The sequence below is a fragment of the Lissotriton vulgaris genome, chromosome 9 (genome assembly GCF_964263255.1).
Source record: "Lissotriton vulgaris chromosome 9, aLisVul1.2, whole genome shotgun sequence".
Classification (NCBI taxonomy): domain Eukaryota; kingdom Metazoa; phylum Chordata; class Amphibia; order Caudata; family Salamandridae; genus Lissotriton; species Lissotriton vulgaris.
The window spans coordinates 58,729,130-58,741,949 of NC_141697.1; the positions used below are offsets into that span (position 1 = coordinate 58,729,130).

General features: G+C 45.3%; 1 protein-coding gene across 2 annotated transcripts in view; it reads left to right on the plus strand.

Moving 5' to 3' along the window:
• Positions 1 to 12,820, plus strand: part of SPRED1 (sprouty related EVH1 domain containing 1) — a 307,072-nt gene that overhangs the window by 221,065 nt on the left and 73,187 nt on the right. For both annotated transcript variants that reach the window (XM_086937023.1, XM_086937021.1), the window contains exon 3: positions 5,348 to 5,516. In XM_086937023.1, coding sequence (XP_086793149.1) covers positions 5,348 to 5,516 — 169 coding nt within the window. The remainder of the gene's footprint in view (positions 1 to 5,347; positions 5,517 to 12,820) is intronic.

The following is a 12,820-nucleotide window of genomic DNA, read 5'->3' on the forward strand; positions in this document are numbered from 1 at the left end:
CAGCAATACATTATCCAAGGAGACCGCTAACACAATGCTCGGTATAACAGCTCAGCTCCAACACTAATCACCTACCTATATAAGACTCCACTAAACTTCACAGGGGTAGAGTGTATGCCACACCTCCTAATCCCCTGTTCACAGAGAAGTCAAAGAACAAGTTACATACATGCACAGATAAATGATAATACTCCGATGCAATATCACCCTGGTGTTGTAATATCTCAAGAGTTCTTCTGAAAATTCCCCCGAGGGAACCCCCCCCAACTAATACCTCTTAGCTGGGTTCCAATATAGTTTAAAGGTCAACAAAGAATAAGTACTCCAAACAGTGTAACTATCCAATGTTCGATAGTCACAACTCAAATCACCGCCGTTGGCCGACAATACCAACCGGGTCAGATCCCAAAATAATCCCCAAAGCAAAACACCAGAACAAAATCAGGTGTCTAGATGCGCCTAGCGCTGTAGAATGACAAGCAACAAAGCCGCCGCTGTAGAAGCACACAGCGCCGCGGTAAACCAACTCTCACCCCACCAGATACGCAGGAAACTCCAAGAACGAGCCAGGCTCCGGGTCCGGAATTACCGACAACTCGCTCCAGCCGCCATTCCCCTCTTATTGTATCTCGGAAGCGCGATGCGCCGCAAGGGACGCCGGGAGTTGTAGTCATATCCCGGAGGATGCCGGGATTTGTAGTTCGCGGTACTTCCGCGATCGTAACATTTAACCCGCCTCTCTGTTCCATTGGCTAGCACCATAAATGGAGGCTAACCATTGGAACAGAGATGCGTCAGCCATTGCCCGAGCAGATTCGTGGGCGTCCCAGCGTTTTTTTCGCTCTCCTTCCCTTTAACAACGTCATTGCGGCGGTGGGCGAATTATTTTTATTTTTTTTGTCTCGGCATGTTTTTGTTATTTTCGTCCTGCCTTTTGCAGGAGTGGGCTGCGCTTTGTTTCCTGTTGTCTCCGTGTGCGTGGCTGTTGTCTTCGTGTCCTGTACCGTCGTGTGGCTGTTCATAATTATACACTTCGTAAGGATACACTCAGAAAGTACGTTCCTTCATGTTTGTTGCCCGTCTTGCAGGTCAACTTTTGTTGATGGTTTGAATTGTTTTCTGTAGTGCCTTGAAGTGACCGAACAAGTCACGTGTTGGCACCTACAAAAGGTGCATTAAATAAATACATTTTGTATAGATACATACCATCCGCCATTTGGTATGATACCTCCACAGCTGCGGCTGATGTTTATATTGCGTACACGAGTCAGGCAGCCTGGAGAAACTATATACGTAGGACGGTGTGTGGGGGTGGGGGTGGGGGGGGGAGAGACTAGGCTGCCCGGGCACAAGACCGGCTTGTTCTGATTGTTATTTATTTTTACTTTTTCGTCTGTTTTCACTTCATCGTTGTTGTTTCCTTTTACCCTCACTTTTCTCGTTTCCCTATTCCCCTTTCTTTTTCAGACTGGATTTCCTCCTTTAGCGTTTTAGATGGCTTGCTTTTAGTCGCGACTGATGCGCTGTGTGACCGTGGGAACCTCATTTTCCTGTCTACTATTGACTTGAATTTAGCATTATTTTCCGAGTCAGGCTCGTTGAGTTTCCAACCCTCACTCTAATCTAACCCTGACCGCAGACATTTCCCAAAGGAAAGATGTAAACAGCACAGCTGCAGCCACACGGCTATTGTACACTGTGTGCCCGTGGGCGAGTTTCACACGAGTCCCCACCGTGCAAGGGAGAGGTGTCGGAAGGCGTGGGGAGGGTGGAGAGTATTAATGTATGAGAGAGGAGAAGGGGTCGTTTATGTGGGGCTCCATCTGGGGTCTTCACATGGTCATTTCGCCTCACTTCACTTCATTGCTTCAGAGATAAATCCTCAAACTCGTAGAGAAAGGAGCAGCCTGGGCTCGGAAGCCCTCCTGCAGCCTACCGGAGGTGCCCCCTGCACACACGTCATTTCCTCCCTCGGTGTGCACACCGTTCATCATTCATTGCGAGGAAGATGAACCCTGTTTCTACGTAGATTATATTTGATTTATTGGGAAAGGACGCACAAGCCTATTTGGACTGCTTTGATTTCCTGTGCACACAAATACTTGCATTCCAAATGATCCTTTCGTTTATGCCTGACTACTCACTTATCCTCTAGGAAGATGAGTCCTACAGATTGCCTGTACCTTAATAAGGGCGGACATGTGTGTCAGTGCGGACTCCACGTACTTTCTGCAGACGTCCGCGCGTTATTCTTGAAAAGTTCCTTCATTTTGTGCTGGTTTTCTCTGTAAACTCCTGGGAGATGACTCCTGAATCCCCAGAGTTGGCTTTATCAGATAGAGAGTCCGCCTCCTTGCTCCCTCCACCGGAAGCGCTGGAGACGGCGCTACCCCTGCTGACACCACTGAGGTATTTTACCCTTAGGAGACCTACACGCCACCTTTGGAGAGACGGGTCTCCAGGGTCGCAGTGGCCTATGATTGGCAGGGCCACTGGAAGAAGGGGCAAGGAAAGGGACATATTAGGTGTCAGGGTTCTTTAAATCATGTGGCAAGAACATGGAAATTGTGTGGCATAATGTGGCACGTTATAGTAGTATTACTTTATTATTTTGCAGTTTTTACACTTGTTAACAATGTCTGAGCATAGGTTGCACCTCATTAATGCAAGCTCCGCTCTAAAATATAGTAATAAATAATAGAAAGGTGACCAATAAACCTTTTCCCCACCCCCTGGTTCCCCTGCCCCTGGCTGTGCTTGCTCCCCTGCAACCTGCCTGTGCTTGCTTCCCTGCCCCCTGCCCCCTGGCTGTGCTTGCTTCCCTGTCCCCTGGCTGTGCTTGCTTCCCTGCCCCCTGGCTGTGCTTGCTTCCCTGCCCCCTGACGGTGCTTGCTTCCCTGCCACCTGGCTGTGCTTGCTTCCCTGCCACCTAGCTGTGCTTGCTTCCCTGCCCCCTGACGGTGCTTGCTTCCCTGCCACCTGGCTGTGCTTGCTTCCCTGCCACCTAGCTGTGCTTGCTTCCCTGCCCCCTGGCTGTGCTTGCTTCCCCGCCCCCTGGCTGTGCTTGCTTCCCCGCCCCCTGGCTGTGCTTGCTTCCCTGCCCCCTCGCTGTGCTTGCTTCCCTGCCCCCTCACTGTGCTTGCTTCCCTGCCCCCTCGCTATGCTTGCTTCCCTGCCCCCTCGCTGTGCTTGCTTCCCTGCCCCCTCGCTATGCTTGCTCTCCTGGGTGGGTGTGTGTGGCTCTGGGTGGGTGTGGCTCTGGGTGTGTGTGGCTCTGGGTGGGTGTGGCTCTGGGTGTGTGTGTGGCTCTGGGTGTGTGTGTGTGGCTCTGTGTGTGTGGCTCTGGGTGTGTGGGTGTGTGTGTGTCACTGGGTGGGTGTGTGTGTGGCTCTGGGTGTGTGTGTGTGTGGCTCTGGGTGTGTGTGTGTGTGTGTGGCTTTGTGTGTGTGTGTGTGTGTGTGGCTCTGGGTGTGTGTGTGTGTGTGGCTCTGTGTGTGTGTTTGGCTCTGGGTGTGTGTGGCTGGCTCTGGGTGTGTGGCTCTGGGTGTCTGTGGCTCTGAGTGTGTGATTGTGGTAGTAATTGCTGTCTGCTGAGCTCGTCCAGTAGGGTACAATAGGTCTCACATTTGCGAGAGATTAAGCTATTGGCAATGTAAATGACAATGCCATTTATTTATCTGTTTTCAAAACCAAGACATAAATAAAAATATTGTCATTTACAATGCCCTTAGCTCTAACTTTTGCAAAGGCGAAACCGTTGCATTGTAAATGCTTGTTTTAAATGTGTCACACCAAGAAAGTGAAACAATAGCAAAGACGTGAACGTGGAGTCTTCATTTTATAATGTTGAATACAAGAGATGATGTTCTGAAACATGTGTATTATGTGATTACATTCAAAGTGGTTGCCCTTCTCTACTTGGAAAGCTCAAGCGCATTTTGGAATTGTTTCAGAGAAACTACAATGTCTCGGTGTTTCGGAAAAACTACATTGTTTTCATTTTTGTAAATCATAATTTAAATGAAATTAAATTCCACAAAACTCAAAGATGTAATACATTTATCGATCTATGTATGTAAAGCTGAGATAATAGATTGATAAGATAGTTTACTAGTAATAGCAGATGAATTAAAACATCGGGATGGTCCTCATGTTTACAAACCTCAATTTTATCTGAGATTGTTCCTGTTATAGAGACATTTAATATCGGAATTGTAAATTGATGACTCGCATACCTCACTGTGTGTATTATTCATTTATCGGGCATTTATTCATGTTTACATATTAACTTTACTTGTACTAGCTTGTAAGAGATTTATGTCACATCAGCAATTTATATTACACCAATATAATCCCAACCTCTCCCTTATCTGTGTTTGACAAGATAGTATCATATTGTTCTTAGGAGAACTTTAATTTAATTTTTTTTCTTGACAAAGTTATCAATAATTGTAGGTTTCTTGTAGGTTGTGAAGCCTCATATGTTGATTTGATAAATTACTAATGCATATCTTAATTAGGGCTACCGGTTTGATGGTATTTATTTTTGAGACATTTCCGTCTGTATTTATCCACATTTCTTTTTTGCTAATTTTATCTGTATTTATCCATATTTATTTTGGGTTTTATGGAGAAATAAAGCTAAAATGTGTATATTTCCACATTTATTTAACTGATAAATATGCACGTATGCTTGAATGCCTGCCAGGTTTCAATGCTGTGAACATCCGCAGAAGATAAATCAATGCAACTATATGAAAGTATGCCAATTTCAGTATCAACCATGGACATGTCTACTGCTGTTAAATTCTCTTTACTAAAATTCCTTTCTTTTTTCATCACGCAGCTATTGTCCTGGCAGTCATGGCATACAGTATTTAGAATTACTGAGAAAGCAATGCAATTTCCGTTTTATCCACATTTAAAAATAAATACAGTCAAGAAAATACTTGTTTTCTGTCTGTATTTATCTGTAAAAATCAGTAAAAACGAAAAACAGGGAGCCTTAATCTTAATACACTTGTATTTTCCGATTACCTTCTTTTCCTCTGTACTCAGATTTGTAAGTGAAGATGACAAACTTACTGATAAAAGAAAAATACTTGTGCAGTGGGTCAAATAGGCATCTTTTAATATTAGAAAACACATTTGTTAAGAGATCATTGCAGTCGTCCTGATCTCTGTTCATCAACAAAGCTCAGTGTGAGGGGTGTTGGGCTGTTAAACAACTCGAATGGTATGTTAGAAGCAAACTTTTGTGCATCAGCTAGATTTTCATCTCTCACCCATGTGCACTACAAGCCTTGCTCACTCAGATTAATACACCGCTGCTTCCTTTCCTTAACAGGTGGTCCTGGAATGTATGCTACAGAGGAACCTCATCTACAACAAGGTCACCCCAACGTTTCACCACTGGAAGATCGACGACAAGAAGTTCGGCCTCACCTTTCAGAGCCCAGCCGACGCTAGGGCGTTCGATAGAGGCATCCGCATAGCCATAGAAGATCTCACACAAGGTACTCCCATTCGGGCGCTCCGCTCTGAAATTCTGTGTGTTTCAATAGTGCTTTACAAGAATGTTCTGAAGCTGTGTATAATACTTGTGGTGTCCCAGAACATCATTGAGTATATCGGAGTGGTCCTGCAACCGTGCTCGCTGCCTGTGACCTGGGAAGAAGCAATATTGCTTCATTGAGGTGGGGCGTGAATGGTCCTGCACATACACTGCTATATATGGACAGATTTTGTGTTTGGAGAGTACTGGTACTGCATAGCGTGAGTGTTACCCAGGCTGACCTTTACATTTTGGTGTAGTCTATTTCTATTGTTTGCTAGGAGGGCACACATTTCACGGCTATAAACTTTTTGATACATTGTATTTTTCATTGTTTCCATGGAATACAAAAAAACGAAATAGATTTCTACTAAGGAAACTGGAAAAATATTTGTATAGTTCAAGCCACCATACAGGCTCCCATGTATGTTAAGAAATATTCTTTTTTAGAGAACCAATCTTTAAGAGGTTGAATTGAAGATTTAGTATCCCACTGTTTTTATTGTGTTCCTTCGATTTTCTAGAGTGCTAAAATCCACCGGGTCTACTGAGGTATTTTGTAAAGGTGAGTGTCTGGACACAGTCTAGTTGGTGGCCAGATGCTTTCTGGAAATGACATCAATTTTTAGCAGAGTGGTTTGTTGTCTGTATGGAGGAAGGGTGTCAAATATTTGAAGTGCTCCTAGCCATTAAGCCTCGAATCCCTGACGATTGACGGTGAGCTTTACCTAACCCGTTAAGAGTATCCATTTTGTTCTTGGTCCCTTCAATGTTATGAAATTTCCATGTTCCCCACTGCAGTATCTATCTAGTATGCCAGCCTTGGTAAGTTTCATCAATGCTTTAATTCTCCAGCAAGTGATCTTGACCAAGTTAATAACCAGCCCGTTTCGGGGCTTTAGAGGTCAAGTTGGGGTAGGGGCAAGACCTCAATCAATAAAACAGACCTAGAATTATTACCACCCAACTGGCTAGATCTCCAAAGCACTAGAGTTTTTACTTTGCCTTCTTTTTTTTAATACTTGCACTTTTTTAAAACGTTCGTTCTATCCTGAAATACATAGAGAAACGAGTTACAGAAAAGACACATAAGAACCTAATGCATGCATGCCTCTTTTCTTTCCACAATGGAAAGAACTTACTTTTAAGTAGCGGGATCAGTTATCAGGCCATCATCTTGCATTTGTTTTTCTTTCTGAATGTACACAGCAGTACCTAAGAAGACCCTTCGAGGTTTTGTCTGTATGTTTTTAATTTCCACTGATGTTTTTGTATTTTAAAGAAATAAAAATTAACCTTTTCTGTTTTTTCCGAAGTCCAATTTGGCCATCGGAAAAAACAGAAAAGGTTAAGAGGTAAGTACCTTTTCCAGACCTTTATTTTCTCATAAACTATCGACGCTTCTAGGTCTGTCACCTGAACAATGGAACTGACCATTGTTGCTTATGAACGCCATTAGACCTCTCCGTCACCAGATGCTTTAATCAATTCAATCTAGTATATATAGTATATCTTTTCGTTACCCTGTGTTTTTAAATTCCCAGCTGAACCAATAGCACTTATCTATTCTGTCTGTCAGATGTCTCAAAAGTAAACTGCAAAATGTGAACCCTATGTTTGGCGCCAGATTGATATTGTTACACTGACAGATGTATTACAATGCAGAGTGCAGATGTGCAATGCACTGTCCCATTTTTTTCTACGCTCCAAGAGCTGATGGCGCTGGTTCTGGTTTATAGTGATTACACTAGAAATAAGGGTAATATCATAGGTGAACAATGCCACATTGAGACCGCCTTATATTTAGAAAAGATCTGCGTTAAGTACTCGTCAACCTACTTTGATAACTGTGCCACTCTTTACACTTTTCTGTATTCACCATGTGGCACACTTTGTCCGTTTACTCCTGTACACCAGCCTCCTTGCAGCCAGGCAGTCAGTCTATCAGTCCTGTGAATAACTGCTTAGCCCTACAGCAGCTACACTGCTGCATGTGATGCCAACAATCTACCAAAAACGCAAATAAACATACACGCAGCACACCATGCCGGATACCCCTTTATTGAAAATCACTGAATCAAATTAGACCTTCATTGAAAGCAGTCCACTGGCTGCCAGCAGACTTCAGCATCAACCTTTAGAGTTCTGTGCAATGGCCATAATACATTCAGAAGTCGCTAATGCCCCATGTTCCAACAAGGAACAGAATCAAAAACACTGTCTTCTAAGCAAAGTTCAACAGTCTAAAACACAACTGTGTATTGCTCAGAGCATGGGGCCCAAATCCCTGGGATTCTATTGAAGAGTAGGAAGGCAGCATACCTCATTTTCAGGAAACTAGGAGTATGATTGGGGATAATCTGAGGATCCGTATGACTACCGAAGCCCCTTGGAATAACCCATGGACAACTGGTAAGAGGAACTGGCAGATGCCAGTGGTCTGGACTACTCCCCCAAGCACCGGCTTGTTACCTCCTCCTAGTGTGGCTACAGAGGCAGAGGCTTTCTTTGCCCAACGTTTTGAGGAGGGCAGCTGAGATCCTGAACCTTATGCTGCTCTCAGTGGTTTAGGTGCCTCAGCCAGGAGTTACTCCCACAGAACCTCTCCTCCTTTTAATGAAGCCCTCATAGATGTTGTGCTTAGGCCTGGGTCAAGCTCTGCAAAGGGGCTCCTATGCACAGAAAATTGCCTGCCACCACCGCCTGCTCCTGGAGACCCAGCTTTCCTCACACAGCACCCCCCAGGAGAGCATGGTTGTCCAAGCCTCCACCTTCAAAGTCTATCCTGGCACTTTCCATATCACACCACCGGATAGTGAATCCAAGAGACTGGATACCTTCGGCAAGAGGTTGTTATCTTCTGCCAGTCTTGCACTGCGGTCGGTGAACACCATGTGCCTCTTGGGCCGATATGCCCACGCAGTTTAGCATTCAGTTACTCAAGTGCTGTTCATCGTCTCAGAGGAGGCCTGAGCCATCCTGACCCAGGCTGTTGCCTATGGCAGGGATGCAGCATAGTTCACAATTCGCTGCGGGTTGCATAAGACTGACTCGCTACGCAGAGCGATTGCATCATCAGTTGCACCTAGACACTACACACTCAGCTGAGATCCTCTTGCTTCTCGGGGATGTCCAGGCATCCTATATGGACATGCCCTTCGATGGCATCCGCCTCTGCGATAAGGTAGTTTTCATACTGGAGCCCTTTAAGGACAGCCGGATAACTGCCCAGTGACTCGGTCTTTCCATTGCATCACAACAACCCCAGTTTGCCTTACACCCCTTCCGTGGCTACGGGACACACAACCAGAGGCCTACTTAGCCTGGCACTTCCCCAGCTCCCGCAGCCTCAAAACCCCTTCATTTTGCCCTCTTACCAACAAGGAAAACCAGTGGGAAGCAGGATACAACACCACCTGCCCTGCTGGCAGACCATAACATATGACTAGTGGGCACTTCAAATTGTTCAGCGGAGTTATTCATCCCTTTCTTAGAAGCCCCCCTCCACCCAAGCCACCATCCTCAGACCAGCTGATGGAGGGCCACCTCTCCCTGCTCCATCAGGAAGTGCAGGCTCTCTTTTGGCCAAAGGAGTCATCAAGAGAGTGCCAGCATCAGACATAAGTCGTGGTTGCTTTTCCCCCCTACTTTATGATGCCCGAGAAGGACAATCCCCCTTATTTTAGACCAGAGCCCCCTCAACTTCTTCCTGAAGATTTCCACATTGGCTCAGTTTCTATCTGTCCAAGAACTTGGTGACTGGATAGCAGCACTGGACTTGCAGAACACCTACTTTCTTATACCTCTTCTGCCTGCCCAAAGGCGTTACCTACTGTTCGCAGTGGGCCACTAGGATTTTCAGTTTTCTATACTGTATGTTGACCTCTCCATCTCCCCTCTGGTGTTCATCAAGGTGATGGAACCACGGTCAAGAGTTCCACTCTTCCCCTACCTTAACAACTGTTGTTGAAGGCGGGCTCGCCCCAGACAGTCATCGCCGACCTATACTAAACAATGTGGATGAACCCACTAGAAGAGAGTTTACACAAACTCACTGTTGTGGTTAGCTGTCTCTGACACCCATTAGGTTTTTAAAAGACCCCTCACACACCAACCTAGTTGTTGTCGTGCTTCATCATTGGGATCCCAACTGGGTGGCCGAATGCCGCCCGGTTGTGCTACAATGCCTTGCATAGAACATTCATGGTTTTGGCCCATAGGGGTAGCAGCGAATGCTCCACTATGACACGCCTTTTGGCCCCTAGGGGCAGCAGCGAATGCTCCACTATGACACGCCTGGGGGTGGGGAGGGAGGTGGTTGGGGGTTTCTCGAGTTGGGGCTGGGGTTGGGGCAGTTGAGGTTGGGTACGAATACAGCACCCACTCACAAACTGCGCCAGGACCGGAAGATCGAGACGGCTGCAGACAAAGCAATAGACTTAACTGTATAAACGATACTGTTTCTTACTGAGTTCACTGGGGATTGCTGATGTACAAGATTGTTCTGAGGCTTACTAGTACTGAATTGTAAGTTGGCAACAAAACAATAAAAATTATGTTTAAAAAAAAGAAATTGTGCCAAAGTCACAACTGACTCCCTCTCAGATTCTTCCTTTCATCGTAGCCATTCTGTGCACAGTGAAGTTTCGCGCCTATCTTCCCTAGCAGCGAATCCAGTGTATTTGAGCTATGATACTGATGTTTCAGCCTCTATCCTGGATTTCGGTGAGACTGAGGCTGCTGGGCATAGTGGCCTCCTGCATCCTGCTAGTAACACAATGCCTCACATATGGTGTCCCCATCCGGAGGCGGTGCAGTGTATCTTCAGAGATTGGGGAGAACTTTGACAGAGAACTTTTGCAGGCTAGAGTTTACAAGGCTACTCTTGCTAGGAGACTCTTTTTCATCTCAAGTGGAGCTTAGGCCTCCCATGCGCCTTTCCACCGATATAATTCCAGCCTATAGCTCCCCAGAAGATCAGGAATTACCTGGCCCAAGTCATTCTTGTGGCCCTGGATTAGGCACCGAGAGTATGATATTCCGACTCCTGAGCATGCGCAACGCTCCTCCAATCAGGCTGCCCTCTAATACGTATCTATTATTGCAGCAACAGGGCAGGCTTCTGCACCTAAACCTGTGCATGCTCTGCTGTCATGCATTGAGATTGGTTTGCAGCAGTTGACAGTTTGTGACCTTCCTACAGAAGTCTGCAGTGTCATTCTGGCTGCCGGGCATTCCTCAACCAGGAAAGTATACGGCTGCCTTTGGGGCAAATGCGTGGCTTGGTGTGCTACCAAAAATGTTGATCCCCTTTCGGCATCTTGGTCTGAGGTATTATTTGTTCTTTCGTTAACCCAGCAAGCTTTGCTTTTGGCAGAACTAAAGATTATCTTTCAGACATATCAATATTCTTGCAGTTGCAGGTCCAGCCCTCTGTTTAAGTCAACTCTTGTGACTCATTTTCTAAAAGAACTACAACACATACCTCAATGGTTCTTGTTCTTCTAGTTTTGGTGATCTTGGTGTGCTCGCCTTTTGAAGTTTATGCACAACTGCCCTTAATGTCCTCTGTCTATTAATACTGCCTTTCTAATGGTCATTCCATTGGCCTGAGGGTTAGCAAACTGAAGTCCGTCCTTGTGCACCCTCCTAAGATGACATTGTTTACAGGTAAACTGGTGTTGAAAACACGTGCCTCTTTTCTACTGAAATTGGTGAAACCCTTTCATGTAGGCCAGACCATAACACTGTCGACCTTCATTTGCTCCACTTCACAGTTCCAAAGAGAAGCAAAGACTACACGACCTGGACCCAAAAAGAGTATTATCATTCTACATCGCTTGTACCAGAGAGCTCCAGGCGGATGATCAATTCTTCGTTGGGTTCGCCGGGGAAAAGAAAGGAAACGCTGTGCAGAAAAGGACCATCTCAAGATGAATTGTGCTCTGCATTAAAATTTGCTGCGCTCTGGCCAAGAAGCAACCCGCTGAGGGTTGTATGCTCATTCCACCAAAGCAAAGGCTGCAACCACTGCGTTAGCTCACAGAGTCCCTGTCTTGGACAGCTGTCAGGCTGCGTTCTGAGTGTCGCTGCACACATTTCCCAAGCACTACTGCCCGGGCAGTCATGTTCGTCCTGATGGGCACTTCACCTGTTCAATCTTCCAGGACCCCCCGGTCTAAATCTGTTTTGCAGACCCATCTCTTAAGATGAATAAGTGGCTTACCTTTGGAAATGTCTTATGTGGAAGAGACTCTTATCTAGCCGCAGAGTCATTACTCGACCCTCCCATCCCTCTGCTCTGCAAACAGATTTCTCTACATAGAGGTAACCCTTGTAGAACCTTAGTGTCTGCCCACTGGTCCATCGGCACTGTGTTATGGCTCTGTGCTTCTGGTGCAAAAATTTAACAAAAGTTAACTGAGGAGCAGCTGCCAGGCATACAGTATAAGAGTTACGAAACCATTCTGTCCTTCTATGACTGCAGTAGCTTTCACGGACCACGATACCTTTTACTGACATGTGTCTCACTGAGGGAGTTGCTTTTGAACCAAATAGTGGGGACTAGAAAAAAAAGTAGGCTTATAAATTGTGGCCCACATGCATCAATCTCGGCTTTTACGATTTTTAAATTGCGATGAAAAGCGATTCGCAATTTAGAAATCGCAAAAGCCTATGCATGATTATTTTTTAAATATTTATGCAATTCGGTAAAAATCGCTATTTCTACCGAATCGCATAAAAAATGCGATTTTGAAATTGCGAATTCGCAATTCCCATTCATTCCTATGGGCCAAAAGGCCCATAGGAATGAATAGGAATTGCGAATTCGCAATTTCAAAATCGCAAATCCTGATTGCATTTCAAGGGTGGTGAGGGGGGTTCAAATGAACCCCCCCCTGCACCCCTGAAATGTATTTTTCGCATCATGTTGCACACACACATGTCCTAAGGACATGTGTGTCCGTAACATGAATGCTTTTAAAATGCGTTTTCATTGTTAATTACACTTTTTGCAAATTTACCGAGTAGTTCAACTACTCTGTAAATTTGTCCCTCTAATTGCGAATTCGCAATTTCAAAAGTATTCATGAATTGCTTTTAAGAAATCGCAAATTTGCGATTTCTTCAAAGCAATCGCATTTTTGGAAATCGCAAAAATGTTGCGATCTCAAAAAATGCTTGATGCATTCCAAAAAGCATTTTTGGAATCGCAAACGGCCGATTTTAAGGAATCGCACCGTTTGCGACTCCAAAAATGCTTGA